The 22,500-nt window shown below is 49.4% G+C and overlaps 1 protein-coding gene across 1 annotated transcript in view; it reads left to right on the top strand.

Moving 5' to 3' along the window:
- The window catches only part of LOC307043304 (dynamin-1-like), a 46,702-nt gene extending 31,390 nt beyond the window's left edge, over positions 1-15,312 (top strand). The window contains 6 exon segments of the mRNA XM_079687671.1: positions 1,682-1,849; positions 2,020-2,106; positions 4,654-4,808; positions 9,198-9,272; positions 9,274-9,357; positions 13,886-15,312. Coding sequence (XP_079543797.1) covers positions 1,682-1,849; positions 2,020-2,106; positions 4,654-4,808; positions 9,198-9,272; positions 9,274-9,357; positions 13,886-13,946 — 630 coding nt within the window. The 3' untranslated portion in view covers positions 13,947-15,312.
- Positions 15,313-22,500: the final 7,188 nt, after the last annotated feature.

The following is a 22,500-nucleotide window of genomic DNA, read 5'->3' as shown; positions in this document are numbered from 1 at the left end:
TTCTCAGGTGGAGGTGTGACAGGTGGAGGTGTGATGTGATTCTCAGGTGGAGGTGTGACAGGTGGAGGTGTGACAGGTGGAGGTGTGATGTGATTCTCAGGTGGAGGTGTGACAGGTGGAGGTGTGATGTGATTCTCAGGTGGAGGTGTGACAGGTGGAGGTGTGACAGGTGGAGGTGTGATGTGACTCTCAGGTGGAGGTGTGACAGGTGGAGGTGTGATGTGATTCTCAGGTGGAGGTGTGACAGGTGGAGGTGTGATGTGATTCTCAGGTGGAGGTGTGACAGGTGGAGGTGTGATGTGATTCTCAGGTGGAGGTGTGACAGGTGGAGGTGTGATGTGATTCTCAGGTGGAGGTGTGACAGGTGAAGGTGTTATGTGACTCTCAGGTGGAGGTGTGACAGGTGGAGGTGTGATGTGACTCTCAGGTGGAGGTGTGACAGGTGGAGGTGTGACAGGTGGAGGTGTGACAGGTGAAGGTGTTATGTGACTCTCAGGTGGAGGTGTGACAGGTGGAGGTGTGACAGGTGGAGGTGTGACAGGTGGAGGTGTGATGTGACTCTCAGGTGGAGGTGTGACAGGTGGAGGTGTGACAGGTGGAGGTGTGACAGGTGGAGGTGTGATGTGACTCTCAGGTGGAGGTGTGACAGGTGGAGGTGTGACAGGTGGAGGTGTGATGTGACTCTCAGGTGGAGGTGTGACAGGTGGAGGTGTGACAGGTGGAGGTGTGATGTGACTCTCAGGTGGAGGTGTGACAGGTTGAGGTGTGACAGGTGGAGGTGTGATGTGACTCTCAGGTGGAGGTGTGACAGGTGGAGGTGTGATGTGACTCTCAGGTGGAGGTGTGACAGGTGGAGGTGTGATGTGACTCTCAGGTGGAGGTGTGATGTGACTCTCAGGTGGAGGTGTGACAGGTGGAGGTGTGACAGGTGGAGGTGTGATGTGACTCTCAGCTGGAGATGTGACAGGTGGAGGTGTGATGTGACTCTCAGCTGGAGGTGTGACAGGTGGAGGTGTGACAGGTGGAGGTGTGACAGGTGGAGGTGTGATGTGACTCTCAGCTGGAGGTGTGATGTGACTCTCAGGTGGAGGTGTGATGTGACTCTCAGCTGGAGGTGTGACAGGTGGAGGTGTGACAGGTGGAGGTGTGATGTGACTCTCAGCTGGAGGTGTGACAGGTGGAGGTGTGACAGGTGGAGGTGTGACAGGTGGAGGTGTGACAGGTGGAGGTGTGATGTGACTCTCAGCTGGAGGTGTGATGTGACTCTCAGCTGGAGGTGTGACAGGTGGAGGTGTGACAGGTGGAGGTGTGACAGGTGGAGGTGTGATGTGACTCTCAGCTGGAGGTGTGACAGGTGGAGGTGTGACAGCTGGAGGTGTGACAGGTGGAGGTGTGATGTGATTCTCAGGTGGAGGTGTGACAGGTGGAGGTGTGATGTGATTCTCAGGTGGAGGTGTGACAGGTGGAGGTGTGATGTGATTCTCAGGTGGAGGTGTGACAGGTGGAGGTGTGATGTGATTCTCAGGTGGAGGTGTGACAGGTGGAGGTGTGATGTGATTCTCAGGTGGAGGTGTGACAGGTGGAGGTGTGATGTGATTCTCAGGTGGAGGTGTGACAGGTGGAGGTGTGATGTGATTCTCAGGTGGAGGTGTGACAGGTGGAGGTGTGATGTGATTCTCAGGTGGAGGTGGAGGAGGCGATGGGCGACGGGCAGATCCACAGCCTGGACCCTCAGCTGGAGCGCCAGGTGGAGATCGTCAGGAACCTGGTGGACTCCTACCTGTCCATCATCCACCGCACCGTCAGAGACCTCATCCCCAAGACCATCATGCACCTGATGGTCAACAACGTACGCCACACACACACACACACACACACACACACACACACACACACACACACACACACACACACACACACACACACACACACACACACACACACACACACACACACACACACACACACAAACACAGGACGTGATGTCATCAGTCATGTGACCTCCCCTCTGTTCCCCAGACGAAGGAGTTCATCCACTCGGACCTGCTCGCACACCTTTACTCCTGTGGAGACCAGAACACCCTGATGGAGGAATCACAGGACCAGGTGAGAGACAGACAGGTGGAGAGACAGACAGGTGAGAGACAGACAGGTGGAGAGACAGACAGGTGAGAGACAGACAGGTGGAGAGACAGGTGGAGAGACAGACAGGTGGAGAGACAGACAGGTGAGAGACAGGTGAGAGACAGACAGGTGGAGAGACAGACAGGTGGAGAGACAGACAGGTGAGAGACAGACAGGTGAGAGACAGACAGGTGGAGAGACAGACAGGTGGAGAGACAGGTGAGAGACAGACAGGTGGAGAGACAGACAGGTGAGAGACAGACAGGTGGAGAGAGAAAGTTGAGAGACAGACAGGTGGAGAGACAGACAGGTGAGAGACAGACAGGTGGAGAGACAGACAGGTGAGAGACAGACAGGTGGAGAGACAGACAGGTGAGGGACAGACAGGTGGAGAGAAAGACAGGTGAGAGAGGGACAGGTGAGAGGGAAAGGTGAGAGACAGACAGGTGAGAGACAGACAGGTGAGAGAGAAAGGTGAGAGACAGACAGGTGGAGAGAGAAAGGTGAGAGACAGACAGGTGAGAGAGGGACAGGTGAGAGGGACAGGTGAGAGACAGACAGGTGGAGAGAGAAAGGTGAGAGACAGACAAGTGAGAGACAGACAGGTGAGAGACAGACAGGTGAGAGAGGGAGAGGTGAGAGGGACAGGTGAGAGACAGACAGGTGAGGGAGGGACAGGTGAGAGGGACAGGTGAGAGACAGACAGGTGGAGAGAGAAAGGTGAGAGACAGACAGGTGAGAGACAGACAGGTGAGAGAGGGACAGGTGAGAGGGACAGGTGAGAGACAGACAGGTGGAGAGAGAAAGGTGAGAGACAGACAGGTGAGAGACAGACAGGTGAGAGAGGGACAGGTGAGAGAAAGACAGGTGAGAGACAGACAGGTGGATAGAGAAAGGTGAGAGACAGACAGGTGAGAGAGGGACAGGTGAGAGGGACAAGTGAGAGACAGACAGGTGGAGAGAGAAAGGTGAGAGACAGACAGGTGAGAGACAGACAGGTGAGAGAGGGACAGGTGAGAGGGACAGGTGAGAGACAGACAGGTGAGAGACAGACAGGTGAGAGAGGGACAGGTGAGAGACAGACAGGTGAGAGACAGACAGGTGAGAGACAGACAGGTGAGAGAGGGACAGGTGAGAGGGACAGGTGAGAGACAGACAGGTGAGAGACAGACAGGTGAGAGAGGGACAGGTGAGAGGGACAGGTGAGAGACAGACAGGTGAGAGACAGACAGGTGAGAGACAGAAAGGTGGAGAGGGACAGGTGAGAGAGGGACAGGTGAGAGACAGACAGGTGAGAGACAGACAGGTGAGAGGGACAGGTGAGACACAGACAGGTGAGAGAGGGACAGGTGAGAGACAGACAGGTGAGAGACAGACAGGTGAGAGGGACAGGTGAGACACAGACAGGTGGAGAGAGAAAGGTGAGAGAAAGACAGGTGAGAGACAGACAGGTGAGAGACAGAGAGGTGAGAGACAGACAGGTGAGAGGGACAGGTGAGACACAGACAGGTGAGAGAGGGACAGGTGAGAGACAGACAGGTGAGAGGGACAGGTGAGAGACAGACAGGTGAGACACAGACAGGTGAGAGATAGACAGGTGAGAGACAGACAGGTGGAGAGAGAAAGGTGAGAGAAAGACAGGTGAGAGACAGACAGGTGAGACACAGACAGGTGAGAGACAGACAGGTGAGAGACAGACAGGTGAGACACAGACAGGTGGAGAGACAAAGGTGAGAGACAGACAGGTGAGAGAGGGACAGGTGAGACAGACAGGTGAGAGACAGACAGGTGGAGAGAGAAAGGTGAGAGACAGACAGGTGAGAGGGACAGGTGAGAGACAGACAGGTGGAGAGAGAAAGGTGAGAGAAAGACAGGTGAGAGACAGACAGGTGAGAGAGGGACAGGTGAGAGACAGAGAGGTGAGAAGGACAGGTGAGAGACAGACAGGTGAGACACAGACAGGTGAGAGACAGACAGGTGAGAGACAGACAGGTGAGAGACAGACAGGTGGAGAGACAAAGGTGAGAGACAGACAGGTGAGAGACAGACAGGTGAGAGAGGGACAGGTGAGACAGAGACAGGTGAGAGACAGACAGGTGAGAGACAGACAGGTGGAGAGAGAAAGGTGAGAGACAGACAGGTGAGTGGGACAGGTGAGAGACAGACAGGTGAGAGACAGACAGGTGAGAGACAGACAGGTGGAGAGAGAAAGGTGAGAGACAGACAGGTGAGAGACAGACAGGTGAGAGACAGACAGGTGAGAGAGGGACAGGTGAGACAGACAGGTGGAGAGAGAAAGGTGAGAGACAGACAGGTGAGAGACAGACAGGTGAGAGACAGACAGGTGAGACAGACAGGTGAGACACAGACAGGTGAGAGACAGACAGGCGAGAGGGACAGGTGAGACAGACAGGTGAGACACAGACAGGTGAGAGACCGACAGGTGAGAGGGACAGGTGAGAGACAGACAGGTGAGAGGTTGTGTTGTATAGAAGTCTACGATGTCCTCTGACCTCAGATGTGTCTCAGGCTCAGCACCGGGACGAGATGCTGAAGATGTACCACGCCCTGAAGGAGGGGCTGAGCATCATCGGGGACATCAGCACCTCCACCATCACCACCTCCATGCCCCCACCTGTGGACGACTCCTGGCTGCAGGTGCAGGGCACGCCGTCAGGACGCAGGTAACGAGCCCCCTCCCTCCCTGAACTCCCCCCTCTCTCTCTGAACTCCTCTCTCTGTCTCTGAACTCCTTCTCTCTCTCTGAACTCCTCTCTGTCTCTGAACTCCTCTCTCTCTCTCTGAACTCCTCTCTGTCTCTGAACTCCTCTCTCTCTCTCTGAACTCCTCTCTGTCTCTGAACTCCTCTCTCTCTCTCTGAACTCCTTCTCTCTCTCTGAACTCCTCTCTGTCTCTGAACTCCTCTCTCTGTCTCTGAACTCCTCTCTCTGTCTCTGAACTCCTCTCTCTCTCTCTCTCTGAACTCCTCTCTGTCTCTGAACTCCTCTCTCTCTCTCTGAACTCCTCTCTCTCTCTCTCTGAACTCCTCTCTGTCTCTGAACTCCTCTCTCTCTCTCTGAACTCCTCTCTCTCTCTCTGAACTCCTCTCTGTCTCTGAACTCCTCTCTCTGTCTCTAAACTCCTTCTCTCTCTCTGAACTCCTCTCTGTCTCTGAACTCCTCTCTCTGTCTCTGAACTCCTCTCTCTCTCTCTCTGAACTCCTCTCTCTCTCTCTGAACTCCTCTCTGTCTCTGAACTCCTCTCTCTCTCTCTGAACTCCTCTCTCTCTCTCTGAACTCCTCTCTGTCTCTGAACTCCTCTCTCTGTCTCTGAACTCCTTCTCTCTCTCTGAACTCCTCTCTCTCTGTCTCTGAACTCCTTCTCTCTCTCTGAACTCCTCTCTCTGTCTCTGAACTCCTCTCTCTCTGTCTCTGAACTCCTCTCTCTCTCTCTCTGAACTCCTCTCTGTCTCTGAACTCCTCTCTCTCTCTCTGAACTCCTCTCTCTCTCTCTCTGAACTCCTCTCTCTCTCTCTCTGAACTCCTCTCTGTCTCTGAACTCCTTCTCTCTCTCTGAACTCCTCTCTGTCTCTGAACTCCTCTCTCTGTCTCTGAACTCCTTCTCTCTCTCTGAACTCCTCTCTGTCTCTGAACTCCTCTCTCTCTCTCTCTGAACTCCTCTCTGTCTCTGAACCCCTCTCTCTCTCTCTGAACTCCTCTCTCTCTCTCTCTGAACTCCTCTCTCTCTCTCTCTGAACTCCTCTCTGTCTCTGAACTCCTTCTCTCTCTCTGAACTCCTCTCTGTCTCTGAACTCCTCTCTCTGTCTCTGAACTCCTTCTCTCTCTCTGAACTCCTCTCTGTCTCTGAACTCCTCTCTCTCTCTCTCTGAACTCCTCTCTGTCTCTGAACTCCTCTCTCTCTCTCTGAACTCCTCTCTCTCTCTCTCTGAACTCCTCTCTCTCTCTCTCTGAACTCCTCTCTGTCTCTGAACTCCTCTCTCTCTCTCTGAACTCCTCTCTCTCTGTCTCTGAACTCCTCTCTCTCTCTGAACTCCTCTCTCTCTCTGAACTCCTCTCTCTCTGTCTCTGAACTCCTCTCTCTGTCTCTGAACTCCTCTCTGTCTCTGAACTCCTCTCTCTCTGTCTCTGAACTCCTCTCTCTCTCTCTCTGAACTCCTCTCTCTCTCTCTGAACTCCTCTCTCTCTCTCTCTGAACTCCTCCCTCTCTCTCTGAACTCCTCTCTCTCTCTCTGAACTCCTCTCTCTCTCTCCTCTCTCCTCTCTCTGTCTCTGAACTCCTCTCTCTCTCTCTCTCTCTCTGAACTCCTCTCTCTGTCTCTGAACTCCTCTCTGTCTCTGAACTCCTCTCTCTGTCTCTGAACTCCTCTCTCTGTCTCTGAACTCCTCTCTCTGTCTCTCTGAACTCCTCTCTGTCTCTGAACTCCTCTCTGTCTCTGAACTCCTCTCTCTCTCTCTGAACTCCTCTCTCTCTCTCTCTGAACTCCTCTCTCTCTCTCTCTGAACTCCTCTCTGTCTCTGAACTCCTCTCTCTCTCTCTGAACTCCTCTCTCTCTCTCTCTGAACTCCTCTCTGTCTCTGAACTCCTCTCTCTCTCTCTGAACTCCTCTCTCTCTCTCTCTGAACTCCTCTCTCTCTCTCTCTGAACTCCTCTCTGTCTCTGAACTCCTCTCTCTCTCTCTGAACTCCTCTCTCTCTCTCTCTGAACTCCTCTCTCTCTCTCTCTGAACTCCTCTCTCTCTCTGAACTCCTCTCTCTCTCTCTGAACTCCTCTCTCTCTCTCTCTGAACTCCTCTCTCTCTGTCTGAACTCCTCTCTCTCTCTCTCTGAACTCCTCTCTCTCTCTCTCTCTCTCTGAACTCCTCTCTCTCTCTGAACTCCTCTCTCTCTCTCTGAACTCCTCTCTCTCTCTCTCTGAACTCCTCTCTCTCTCTCTCTCTCTCTGAACTCCTCTCTCTCTCTGAACTCCTCTCTCTCTCTCTGAACTCCTCTCTCTCTCTCTCTGAACTCCTCTCTCTCTCTCTCTGAACTCCTCTCTCTCTCTCTCTGAACTCCTCTCTCTCTCTGAACTCCTCTCTCTCTCTCTCTGAACTCCTCTCTGTCTCTGAACTCCTCTCTCTCTCTCTGAACTCCTCTCTCTCTCTCTCTGAACTCCTCTCTCTCTCTCTCTGAACTCCTCTCTGTCTCTGAACTCCTCTCTCTCTCTCTGAACTCCTCTCTGTCTCTGAACTCCTCTCTCTCTCTCTGAACTCCTCTCTCTCTCTCTGAACTCCTCTCTCTGTCTCTGAACTCCTCTCTCTCTCTGAACTCCTCTCTCTCTCTCTGAACTCCTCTCTCTCTCTCTCTGAACTCCTCTCTCTCTCTCTCTGAACTCCTCTCTCTCTCTCTGAACTCCTCTCTCTCTCTCTGAACTCCTCTCCCTCTCTCTGAACTCCTCTCTGTCTCTGAACTCCTCTCTCTCTCTCTGAACTCCTCTCTCTGTCTCTGAACTCCTCTCTGTCTCTGAACTCCTCTCTCTCTCTGAACTCCTCTCTGTCTCTGAACTCCTCCCTCTCTCTCTCTCTGAACTCCTCTCTCTCTGTCTCTGAACTCCTCTCTGTCTCTGAACTCCTCTCTCTCTCTGAACTCCTCTCTCTCTCTCTGAACTCCTCTCTCTGTCTCTGAACTCCTCTCTCTCTCTCTGTCTCTGAACTCCTCTCTCTGTCTCTGAACTCCTCTCTCTCTCTCTCTGAACTCCTCTCTGTCTCTGAACTCCTCTCTCTGTCTCTGAACTCCTCTCTCTCTCTCTCTGAACTCCTCTCGGTCTCTGAACTCCTCTCTCTCTCTCTCTCTGAACTCCTCTCTGTCTCTGAACTCCTCTCTCTCTCTCTCTGAACTCCTCTCGGTCTCTGAACTCCTCTCTCTCTCTCTCTCTGAACTCCTCTCTGTCTCTGAACTCCTCTCTCTCTCTCTGAACTCCTCTCTCTGTCTCTGAACTCCTCTCTGTCTCTGAACTCCTCTCTCTCTCTCTCTGAACTCCTCTCTCTCTCTCTCTCTGAACTCCTCTCTGTCTCTGAACTCCTCTCTCTCTCTCTCTCTGAACTCCTCTCTGTCTCTGAACTCCTCCCTCTCTCTGAACTCCTCTCTCTCTCTCTCTGAACTCCTCCCTCTCTCTCTGAACTCCTCTCTCTCTCTCTCTGAACTCCTCTCTGTCTCTGAACTCCTCTCTCTCTGTCTCTGAACTCCTCTCTCTCTCTCTCTGAACTCCTCTCTGTCTCTGAACTCCTCTCTCTCTCTCTGAACTCCTCTCTCTCTCTCTGAACTCCTCCCTCTCTCTCTGAACTCCTCTCTGTCTCTCTCTGAACTCCTCTCTCTCTGTCTCTGAACTCCTCTCTCTCTCTCTGAACTCGTCTCTCTCTCTGAACTCCTCTCTCTCTCTCTGAACTCCTCTCTCTCTCTCTGAACTCGTCTCTCTCTCTGAACTCCTCTCTCTCTCTCTCTGAACTCCCCCCTCTGTCTCTGAACTCCTCTCTCTCTCTCTGAACTCCTCTCTCTCTCTCCTCTCTCCTCCCTCTCTCCTCTCTCCTCTCTCCCTCCCTGAACTCCTCCCTCTCTCCTCTCTCCTCTCTCTCTCTGAACTCCTCTCTCTCTCTCTCTCTCTGAACTCCTCTCTCTCTGAACTCCTCTCTCTCTGTCTCTGAACTCCTCCCTCTCTCTCTGAACTCCTCTCTCTCTCTCTGAACTCCTCCCTCTCTCTCTGAACTCCTCTCTCTCTCTCTGAACTCCTCTCTCTCTCTCTCTCTCTCTCTCTCTCTCTGTCTCTGAACTCCTCTCTCTGTCTCTGAACTCCTCTCTCTCTCTCCTCTCTCCTCTCTCTCTCTCTGAACTCCTCTCTCTCTCTCTGTCTCCTCTCTCCTCTCTCTCTCTCTCTCTCTCTCTCTCTGTCTCTGAACTCCTCTCTCTCTGTCTCTGAACTCCTCTCTCTCTCTCTGTCTCTGAACTCCTCTCTCTCTCTCTCTCTCTCTCTCTCTCTCTGTCTCTGAACTCCTCTCTCTCTCTCTCTCTCTCTCTCTGCAGGTCTCCGATGTGCAGCCCTACCCCTCAGCGCCGGGCCCCCCCGGGTCCCCCTCGCCCCGGGGGCAGGGCCGCCCCCCCCCCCCTCCCGCCCAGCTGTGTCTCCGGACCCCGGAGCCCCCTCCCGCCCCAACAGAGCTCCCCCCCCTCCAGGAGTGCCCAGGTATAACACTTCTTCTTCGTTGGTGCTTTAGAACGAAAGCAGAGATCCACAAACCACCTGCAGACAAGAAGAAGAAAGACGTCCTTTCTTCCTCTTCATCCTCCTCTTCATCCTCCTCTTCATCACTCCTCCATCCTCTCTCTCCTCTTCATCACTCCTCCATCCTCTCCCTCCTCTTCATCACTCCTCCATCCTCTCCCTCCTCTTCATCACTCCTCCATTCTCTCTCTCCTCTTCAGCAGTCCTCCATCCTCTCCCTCCTCTTCATCACTCCTCCATCCTCTCCCTCCTCTTCATCACTTCCCCCCGCCCCCCCAGGACTAGCTAATAGTGTTTATGCTAAGCTAGCAGCCCATCCCCCCCATCGAGCTTGAGCCATGTCTGTCTGTCTCTCACCTGTCTGTCTGTCTGTCTGCCTGTCTGTCTGTCCATCCCTCACCTGTCTGTCTCTCTGTCTGTCTGTCTGTCCATCCCTCACCTGTCTGTCTCTCTGTCTGTCTGTCTGTCCATCCCTCACCTGTCTGTCTCTCTGTCTGTCTGTCTGTCCATCCCTCACCTGTCTGTCTGTTTGTCTGTCTGTCACCTGTCTGTCTGTCCATCCCTCACCTGTCTATCTGTCTGTCTGTCTCTCACCTGTCTGTCCGTCCATCCCTCACCTGTCTGTCTGTCTCTCACCTGTCTGTCTGTCTATCCCTCACCTGTCTGTCTGTCTTTCTGTCTCTCACCTGTCTGTCTGTCTATCCCTCACCTGTCTATCTGTCTGTCTGTCTCTCACCTGTCTGTCTGTCTATACCTCACCTGTCTGTCTGTCTCTCACCTGTCTGTCTGTCTGTCTATCCCTCACCTGTCTGTCCATCCCTCACCTGTCTGTCTGTCTCTCACCTGTCTGTCTGTCTATCCCTCACCTGTCTGTCTGTCTGTCTCTCACCTGTCTGTGTGTCTGTCTGTCTATCCCTCACCTGTCTGTCTGTCTCTCACCTGTCTGTCTGTCTCTCACCTGTCTGTCTGTCTATCCCTCACCTGTCTGTCTGTCTGTCTCTCACCTGTCTGTGTGTCTGTCTGTCTATCCCTCACCTGTCTGTCTGTCTCTCACCTGTCTGTCTGTCTCTCACCTGTCTGTCTGTCTGTCTCTCACCTGTCTGTCTGTCTATCCCTCACCTGTCTGTCTGTCTGTCTCTCACCTGTCTGTGTGTCTGTCTCTCACCTGTCTGTCTGTCTATCCCTCACCTGTCTGTCTGTCTATCCCTCACCTGTCTGTCTGTCTCTCACCTGTCTGTCTGCCTGTCTGCTGTCTCTGTTTGTGTGATCCAGTTCTAACGCTACCTTATAAGGACAGACAGGAAGTTGCCAGGTAGCCCCGCCCCTGTCATATTGACCATATATGGTTATCTTTCAGAATCTCTATCAGTGACCAGTGAGGAGACCACCAATGGTACGTCATCTGTCTGTGTGATGTCACTGTCTGTGTGATGTCACTGTCTGTGTGCCTCATCGTCCAATCAGATCGCAGCCCTCGCCATGTGACCACGCCCACAGCATCCTGACTAGCAGTGTGATTGACAGATCCATCCACCTGTCAGTGTGTGTGTTGGCTCCTGCATCCCACTCACCTCTCTGTCTCTTCAATCCAGACACTACACACACTACACACACTACACACACTACACACTACACACACTACACACACTACACACTACACACACTACATACACTACACACACTACATACACTCACACACTACACACACTACACACTACACACACTACACACACTCACACACTACATACACTCACACACTACACACACTCACACACTACACACACTACACACACTACACACACTCACACACTACATACACTCACACACTACATACACTCACACACTACACACACTCACACACTACACACACTACACACACTACACACACTCACACACTACATACACTCACACACTCACACACTACACACACTCACACACTACACACACTACACACACTCACACACTACACACACTACACACACTACACACACTACACACACTACACACACTACACACACTCTCACACTACACACACTACACACACTACACACTACACACACTACACACACTACACACACTACACACACTACACACACACACACACTACACACACTACACACACTCACACACTACACACACTACACACACTCACACACTACACACACTACACACACTACACACACTACACACTACACACACTACACACACTCACACACTACACACACTCACACACTCACACACTCACACACACACTACACACACTACAAACACTCACACACTCACACACTCACACACTCACACACTACACACACTACAAACACTCACACACTCACACACTCACACACTCACACACTACACACACTACACACACTACACACACTACACACACTCACACACTCAAACACTCACACACTACAAACACTCACACACTCACACACTCACACACTCACACACTACAAACACTCACACACTCACACACTCACACACTCACACACTACACACACTACACACACTACACACACTACAAACACTCACACACTCACACACTACACACACTCACACCCTACACACACTACACACACTACATACACTCACACACTACACACACTACAAACACTCACACACTCACACACTACACACACTCACACACTACACACACTACACACACTACAAACACTCACACACTCACACCCTACACACACTACACACACTACACACACTCACACACTCACACACTCACACCCTACACACACTACACACACTACACACACTACACACACTCACACACTCACACACTCACACCCTACACACACTACACACACTACACACACTCACACACTACACACACACTACACACACACACACACACACACACACACTACACACACTCACACTACACACACTCACACACTACACACACACTACACACACACACTCACACACTACACACACTCACACACTACACACACACACACACACACACACACACACACACACACACACACACACACACACACACACTCACACTCACACACTACACACACTCACACACTACACACACACACACACACACACACACACACACACACACACACACACTCACACACTACACACACTCACACACTACACACACACACACACACACACACACACACACTCACACTACACACACTCACACCCTACACACACTCACACACTCACACACTACACACACTACACACACTACACACACAACACACACACACACACTACAAACACTCACACACTCACACACTCACACACTACACACACTACACACACTCACACACACACACACACTACACACACTACACACACTACACACACTACACACACTACACACACTACACACACTCACACCCTACACACACTACACACACTACACACACTACACACACTACACACACTACAAACACTACACACACTACACACACTCACACCCTACACACACTACACACACTACACACACTACACACACTACACACACTACAAACACTACACACCCTACACACACTACACACACTACACACACTACACACTACACACACTCACACCCTACAAACACTACACACACTACACACACTCACACCCTACACACACTACACACACTACACACACTACACACACTACACACACTACACACACTACACACACTCACACCCTACACACACTACACACACTACATACACTCACACACTCACACACTACACACACTCACACACTACACACACTACACACACACACACACTACAAACACTACACACACTACACACACTACACACACTACACACACTCACACACTACACACACTACACACACTCACACACTACAAACACTACACACACACACACACTACACACACTCACACACTCAAACACTCACACACTCACACACGACACACACTCACACGCCCCCCAGGTACCACAGTTCACTGACCCTCTGTAACCCCCCAGGTACCACAGTTCACTGACCCTCTGTAACCCCCCAGGTACCACAGTTCACTGACCCTCTGTAACCCCCCAGGTACCACAGTTCACTGACCCTCTGTAACCCCCCAGGTACCACAGTTCACTGAGCCTCTGTAACCCCCCAGGTACCACAGTTCACTGACCCTCTGTAACCCCCCAGGTACCACAGTTCACTGACCCTCTGTAACCCCCCAGGTACCACAGTTCACTGACCCTCTGTAACCCCCCAGGTACCACAGTTCACTGACCCTCTGTGACCCCCCAGGTACCACAGTTCACTGACCCTCTGTAACCCCCCAGGTACCACAGTTCACTGACCCTCTGTAACCCCCCAGGTACCACAGTTCACTGACCCTCTGTAACCCCCCAGGTACCACAGTTCACTGACCCTCTGTGACCCCCCAGGTACCACAGTTCACTGACCCTCTGTAACCCCCCAGGTACCACAGTTCACTGACCTCTCTTTCTGCTGACTAATGTATTCTTCTCCTTGTTGTTCCCAGTCGTCCCAGTAAAGGCAGCCCGGCCCACGGAGAGAGCCCCCAGTCCTCTATCGACGGATAACCCCCCAGGCTGTGTGTCTCTGCTGAAGCTGTCTCTGTCCACCAGTGATGCAGGAATAAGGGTTCTGGGTCTCATGTATTTATAACAGCAATACAGAGTGTCTTCATTCCCATTGGCTCTCTGCTGTCTGTACTGCATTACACTCACAAACATGAATAACAATAAAAGCATTTTATAAAGTCTTTCTAAGGATCCCAGTCACATGAGATAGTAACTTAGTGTCATAGAGCTGTATGAATACGTACGGGGGCTTTTCACCGATGATAATGCAGCACGTCAGGAGAGCGTCTGTTAGTTTACGTTCATCTCCTGAGATGCTTTTATTGTGAAATGTTATTATTTTCTTTACAGTGTAAAGTGTACATGTTGATTTAATTTATATATTTATTAATCTATCTATTTATTTATTACATGAAAATAATGTTAATGGAATGATGTGAACACAGTTAGCTTCGTTAGCTTTCCTCCATCGAGAGCCAATGGCACTTCTCCCTTGGACACACGAGGTGTCTCTTGGTCTCCTCTGATTCAAACTGTGATGCTCTGAGGACTGCAGGCGAGGAAATGAGAGCTGCTCGATGTTTCAGACCATGTCATCTCTAAATGCTGATCTAATTATTCAACCTGTGTTTGTGTAGCTTCATGATGTGGTACTGTTTCTGTTCCGAGCTGCGTTCAACACAACACACGCTCCACTGTTAGCACAACGTTAGCATAGCTTAACTGTTAGCACAACGTTAGCATAGCTTAACTTTTAACACGATGTTAGCAGAGCTGAACGCTAGCCAAATGTTAGCATAATAAAGCATTAGTATAAAGCTGGCAGGACATTAGCAGGACAGTAGCAGAGTGTTAGTGTAGGGTTACCATATGCTAGCATTTGTTCGCAGTAGGCTATATTAGCAGATGTAGCCAGAACATTGGCTGAGGTTAGCAGAATGCTCAACATAGTCTCACGGCATTTCCTGTTATAGTCACAAAATTAATCTATTGATTCGTGTTCACCAACACGATTCCCCCATTTTTTTCAATGCTAGCGTTTGTTAGCAGGAGGTTAGCAGGAGGTTAGCAGGAGGTTAGCAGGAGGTTAGCTGCTGTGCTTTAGTGTTTGCAGTGAAGTGTTGCACGTGTTGCTCTGCGCGTTGAACGCAGCTCCTCACACACACCTGTGATCGTAGTTCACTGTTAAGATCAATGTTTACAGAATATTCCGAGATAATAATGTATATGTGAGGACGCGTATCTGTTCAAATGAAATATGCAGCGGCCCAGACTGTGTGTGTGTGCATGCGTGTATCTTGGTGTCATGTGATCAGGGCCATCAGAGATGTGTTGACATTAATAAAGTTTGTGTGATTGAAGATGACCAGTGTTTTCTCTTGTTGTGGTAGCACGAACCTGAGGAGCTAATAATCTTCTGATCCAGAGTTTCAAACTGTGAGAGGAAGAAAAACCAAGTTATGGGAATGACTGCTGGGTAAATCTTAGTACTGTGATGTCATCAGGTGTGAACACATGCCTGTTGCCAGAGGTGGGAAGTATTGGAGTACAAATACCTCGTTACTGTACCTAAGGACATGTTCCTGGTACCAGTACTTTACTCCACTGCTTATGTTTCTGACCACTTTTTACTTTGACTTCTTACATGTTGAACTCAAATACCTGTACTTTCTACTTCTTACATGTTGAACTCAAATACCTGTACTTTCTACTTCTTACATGTTGAACACAAATACCTGTACTTTCTACTTCTTACATGTTGAACTCAAATACCTGTACTTTCTACTTCTTACATGTTGAACACAAATACCTGTACTTTCTACTTCTTACATGTTGAACTCAAATACCTGTACTTTCTACTTCTTACATGTTGAACACAAATACCTGTACTTTCTACTTCTTACATGTTGAACACAAATACCTGTACTTTCTACTTCTTACATGTTGAACTCAAATACCTGTACTTTCTACTTCTCACATGTTGAACACAAATACCTGTACTTTCTACTTCTTACATGTTGAACACAAATACCTGTACTTTCTACTTCTTACATGTTGAACACAAATACCTGTACTTTCTACTTCTTACATGTTGAACTCAAATACCTGTACTTTCTACTTCTTACATGTTGAACTCAAATACCTGTACTTTCTACTTCTCACATGTTGAACTCAAATACCTGTACTTTCTACTTCTTACATGTTGAACACAAATACCTGTACTTTCTACTTCTTACATGTTGAACTCAAATACCTGTACTTTCTACTTCTTACATGTTGAACTCAAATACCTGTACTTTCTACTTCTCACATGTTGAACTCAAATACCTGTACTTTCTACTTCTCACATGTTGAACTCAAATACCTGTACTTTCTACTTCTTACATGTTGAACTCAAATACCTGTACTTTCTACTTCTTACATGTTGAACTCAAATACCTGTACTTTCTACTTCTTACATGTTGAACTCAAATACCTGTACTTTCTACTTCTTACATGTTGAACTCAAATACCTGTACTTTCTACTTCTCACATGTTGAACTCAAATACCTGTACTTTCTACTTCTCACATGTTGAACTCAAATACCTGTACTTTCTACTTCTCTCATTTTCCAAACAGGCTGGTTCCTTTAGTCTGAATGTGTGTTTGGTGGCGTGATCATTATTCTTTAGAGTCATTGCGTGCCTATTGATTTGAACACGATCCGTGTATCCATCATTTCCTGGTCTTCTCTAAAGAAGAGGGACCAATGAGAGCTCGGCTCGAGTCTATTCGGTCTATTCCCATCGTCCTCTGAATGGGAAGCAGCCTTATCCTCCCAAACCAGCAGTAACAGAGCGAAGCAGAACCAGAACAGGAAGGCAGCTAGAGGAGTAAAGGTGAACGTTAGTGTTAGGAAAAATATCTCATCACCGGCTTGGTCTTCAAAATCAGGAGCCATGTATTTATTCTTCTCTCAAGAATGGAAATACTCATCACACACAGGGCTGCGCGGGACACATAGTTCCCAGAGTAGAGTCCTTGATATGCTGATATACAAGAGAGATGGAGGAATACCGGTTCAGAGCAGTTTTCTGACATTAGCTCAGATCAGCTAAGGCGTGAGCAATAAGCATGACAGCCATATGCCTGTCTCTCTAGGGGCTGTGTCATCATGCCAAGGAACAGAGCTGTCAGGACTTCAACACAGTGTCTCATGAGTGTCAGCATGTATTCAGACATCTGGCTCCGTACGCAGCTACGTAGGGCCTCTCTTATCACGAGCTGCTCTGATACAGAAGGAACATTCACTATTTTCCCAACAGTTAGGGAGGAAGAGGAAGAGGAAGAGGAAGAGGAAGAGGCAGGTGATGAAGTTAAAGAAAATACTGAGAGCAGCAGAGATAAGGCCCCCCTTATATCAAATTACACTTTTTTGATAAGGCTTGGACCAGGATCAGTGGATCAGGATCAGTGGATCAGGATCAGTGGATCAGGATCAGTGGATCAGGATCAGGTGGATCAGGATCAGGTGGATCAGGATCAGTGGATCAGGATCAGTGGATCAGGATCAGTGGATCAGAATCAGGTGAATCAGGATCAGTGGATCAGGATCAGGTGGATCAGGATCAGTGGATCAGGATCAGTGGATCAGGATCAGTGGATCAGGATCAGTGGATCAGGATCAGGTGGATCAGGATCAGGTGGATCAGGATCAGTGGATCAGGATCAGTGGATCAGGATCAGGTGGATCAGGATCAGTGGATCAGGATCAGGTGGATCAGGATCAGGTGGATCAGGATCAGTGGATCAGGATCAGTGAATCAGGATCAGTGGATCAGGATCAGTGGATCAGGATCAGGTGAATCAGGATCAGTGGATCAGGATCAGTGGATCAGGATCAGTGGATCAGGATCAGTGGATCAGGATCAGGTGGATCAGGATCAGTGGATCAGGATCAGTGGATCAGGATCAGGTGGATCAGGATCAGTGGATCAGGATCAGGTGGATCAGGATCAGGTGGATCAGGATCAGTGGATCAGGATCAGTGGATCAGGATCAGGTGGATCAGTGGATCAGTGGATCAGGATCAGTGGATTAGGATCAGTGGATCAGGATCAGTGGATCAGGATCAGGTGGATCAGTGGATCAGTGGATCAGGATCAGTGGATCAGGATCAGTGGATCAGGATCAGTGGATCAGGATCAGGTGAATCAGGATCAGTGGATCAGGATCAGGTGGATCAGGATCAGTGGATCAGGATCAGTGGATCAGGATCAGTGGATCAGGATCAGGTGAATCAGGATCAGGTGAATCAGGATCAGGTGGATCAGGATCAGTGGATCAGGATCAGTGGATTAGGATCAGTGGATCAGGATCAGTGGATCAGGATCAGTGGATCAGGATCAGTGGATCAGGATCAGGTGAATCAGGATCAGTGGATCAGGATCAGGTGGATCAGGATCAGGTGGATCAGGATCAGTGGATCAGGATCAGGTGGATCAGGATCAGGTGGATCAGGATCAGTGGATCAGGATCAGTGGATCAGGATCAGGTGGATCAGGATCAGTGGATCAGGATCAGTGGATCAGGATCAGTGGATCAGGATCAGGTGGATCAGGATCAGTGGATCAGGATCAGTGGATCAGGATCAGGTGGATCAGGATCAGTGGATCAGGATCAGTGGATCAGGATCAGTGGATCAGGATCAGGTGAATCAGGATCAGTGGATCAGGATCAGGTGGATCAGGATCAGTGGATCAGGATCAGGTGGATCAGGATCAGTGGATCAGGATCAGTGGATCAGGATTAGTGGATCAGGATTAGTGGATCAGGATCAGTGGATCAGGATCAGGTGGATCAGGATCAGTGGATCAGGATCAGTGGATCAGGATCAGGTGGATCAGGATCAGTGGATCAGGATCAGGTGGATCAGGATCAGGTGGATCAGGATCAGTGGATCAGGATCAGTGAATCAGGATCAGTGGATCAGGATCAGTGGATCAGGATCAGGTGAATCAGGATCAGTGGATCAGGATCAGTGGATCAGGATCAGTGGATCAGGATCAGGTGGATCAGGATCAGTGGATCAGGATCAGTGGATCAGGATCAGGTGGATCAGGATCAGTGGATCAGGATCAGGTGGATCAGGATCAGGTGGATCAGGATCAGTGGATCAGGATCAGTGGATCAGGATCAGGTGGATCAGTGGATCAGTGGATCAGGATCAGTGGATTAGGATCAGTGGATCAGGATCAGTGGATCAGGATCAGGTGGATCAGTGGATCAGTGGATCAGGATCAGTGGATCAGGATCAGTGGATCAGGATCAGTGGATCAGGATCAGGTGAATCAGGATCAGTGGATCAGGATCAGGTGGATCAGGATCAGTGGATCAGGATCAGTGGATCAGGATCAGTGGATCAGGATCAGGTGAATCAGGATCAGGTGAATCAGGATCAGGTGGATCAGGATCAGTGGATCAGGATCAGTGGATTAGGATCAGTGGATCAGGATCAGTGGATCAGGATCAGTGGATCAGGATCAGGTGAATCAGGATCAGTGGATCAGGATCAGGTGGATCAGGATCAGGTGGATCAGGATCAGTGGATCAGGATCAGGTGGATCAGGATCAGGTGGATCAGGATCAGTGGATCAGGATCAGTGGATCAGGATCAGGTGGATCAGGATCAGTGGATCAGGATCAGTGGATCAGGATCAGTGGATCAGGATCAGGTGGATCAGGATCAGTGGATCAGGATCAGTGGATCAGGATCAGGTGGATCAGGATCAGTGGATCAGGATCAGTGGATCAGGATCAGTGGATCAGGATCAGGTGAATCAGGATCAGTGGATCAGGATCAGGTGGATCAGGATCAGTGGATCAGGATCAGGTGGATCAGGATCAGTGGATCAGGATCAGTGGATCAGGATTAGTGGATCAGGATTAGTGGATCAGGATCAGTGGATCAGGATCAGTGGATCAGGATCAGTGGATCAGGATCAGTGGATCAGGATCAGTGTATGAGGATCAGTGGATCAGGATCAGTGGATCAGGATCAGTGGATCAGGATCAGGTGGATCAGGATCAGTGGATGAGGATCAGTGGATCAGGATCAGTGGATCAGGATCAGTGGATCAGGATCAGGTGGATCAGGATCAGTGGATCAGGATCAGTGGATCAGGATCAGTGGATCAGGATCAGGTGGATCAGGATCAGGTGGATCAGGATCAGTGGATCAGGATTAGTGGATCAGGATCAGGTGGATCAGGATCAGTGGATCAAGATCAGTGGATCAGGATCAGGTGGATCAGGATCAGTGGATCAGGATCAGTGGATCAGGATCAGTGGATCAGGATCAGGTGGATCAGGATCAGTGGATCAGGATCAGTGGATCAGGATTAGTGGATCAGGATCAGTGGATCAGGATCAGTGGATCAGGATCAGGTGGATCAGGATCAGTGGATCAGGATCAGTGGATCAGGATTAGTGGATCAGGATCAGTGGATCAGGATCAGTGGATCAGGATTAGTGGATCAGGATCAGTGGATCAGGATCAGTGGATCAGGATCAGGTGAATCAGGATCAGTGGATGAGGATCAGTGGATCAGGATCAGGTGAATCAGGATCAGTGGATCAGGATCAGGTGGATCAGGATCAGTGGATCAGGATCAGGTGGATCAGGATCAGTGGATCAGGATCAGTGGATCAGGATTAGTGGATCAGGATCAGTGGATCAGGATCAGTGGATCAGGATCAGGTGGATCAGGATCAGTGGATCAGGATCAGTGGATCAGGATCAGTGGATCAGGATTAGTGGATCAGGATCAGTGGATCAGGATCAGGTGGATCAGGATCAGTGGATCAGGATTAGTGGATCAGGATCAGTGGATCAGGATCAGTGGATCAGGATCAGGTGGATCAGGATCAGTGGATGAGGATCAGTGGATCAGGATCAGTGGATCAGGATTAGTGGATCAGGATCAGTGGATCAGGATCAGGTGGATCAGGATCAGTGGATCAGGATCAGTGGATCAGGATCAGTGGATCAGGATCAGGTGGATCAGGATCAGTGGATCAGGATTAGTGGATCAGGATCAGGTGGATCAGGATCAGTGGATCAGGATCAGTGGATCAAGATCAGTGGATCAGGATTAGTGGATCAGGATCAGGTGGATCAGGATCAGTGGATCAGGATCAGTGGATCAGGATTAGTGGATCAGGATCAGGTGGATCAGGATCAGTGGATCAGGATTAGTGGATCAGGATCAGTGGATCAGGATCAGGGCCCAGGAGTTCAACACTTTGAATCCCTATCTGATCAAATCAGATTTGGATTTTGGGGAGTTCAAAATCAAACAGGATTAGGATGACTTTGATATCTGATCCGATCAGGAAATCCAATCCAAGCTTTAATCTGGATCAAATCTTCAAAACGGGTAGTTCAAACCGACAACACAGGATTGGGATCAGTTTGATCCCAAAAAACTGGATTACCCTGATCCCACCAGAGGGGTGGATCTCCAGTGGATTAGCAGAGCAACATGTACTGTACCATTTATTTAGAAATATGTTTCAATTTAAATAAGATGGCAAAGTTTGTTAACTGAAATAATACACACTTTTTAGCCTTCATGGGAAATACATTTTATTTATTCCATGTTTGGTCACGTTTGTGGTGGCCTATTTTGTTTTCAACCAAATGTTGATGACATAAATGTTTATGCTCATAAAAGTATCACAGCAAAGATTGTCAATCACAAATGTAATTTAGATTAAAGTAAAAATATCTTCAAAAAAAAAAAGGTCCATCATCTGTCATCACCTTTCAAAAGTAATTGCGGACAATAGATGTCTCTGGAATGTGGTCTCTTGTCTTCCTTGTATTATGTTTCATGTCCACTAGATGGCGATCGGTAGGATTAAAGCACTGATATTCAGGATCTAGTCATCTTGAAAACTCGTAATCTGGATCAGGCTGATCCTGTCCTGAATTGCTTTGAACTCCAGGGACAAAATCTGTCCGACTTGCCTGATCCTGGATCAGAACAAATGGGATTTCAAAATCTGATCGGATCTGATTGAGATTAAAAGTTTTGAACTCCTGGACCCAGGTGGATCAGGATCAGGTGGATCAGGATCAGTGGATCAGGATCAGGTGGATCAGGATCAGTGGATCAGGATCAGGTGGATCAGGATCAGTGGATTAGGATCAGTGGATCAGGATCAAGTGGATCAGGATCAGGTGGATCAGGATCAGTGGATGAGGATCAGTGGATCAGGATCAGTGGATCAGGATCAGTGGATTAGGATCAGTGGATCAGGATCAGTGGATCAGGATCTGTGGATTAGGATCAGTGGATCAGGATCAGTGGATCAGGATCAGTGGATCAGGATCAGTGGATCAGGATCTGTGGATTAGGATCAGTGGATCAGGATCAGTGGATCAGGATCTGTGGATTAGGATCAGTGGATCAGGATCAGTGGATCAGGATCAGTGGATCAGGATCAGGTGGATCAGGATCAGTGGATCAGGATCAGGTGGATCAGGATCAGTGGATTAGGATCAGTGGA

This window comes from Notothenia rossii (genome assembly GCF_949606895.1).
Source record: "Notothenia rossii genome assembly, chromosome: 6".
Taxonomy (NCBI): domain Eukaryota; kingdom Metazoa; phylum Chordata; class Actinopteri; order Perciformes; family Nototheniidae; genus Notothenia; species Notothenia rossii.
The sequence above is the reverse complement of the archived record's forward strand: the minus strand, read 5'-3'. Positions and strand labels throughout refer to the sequence as shown.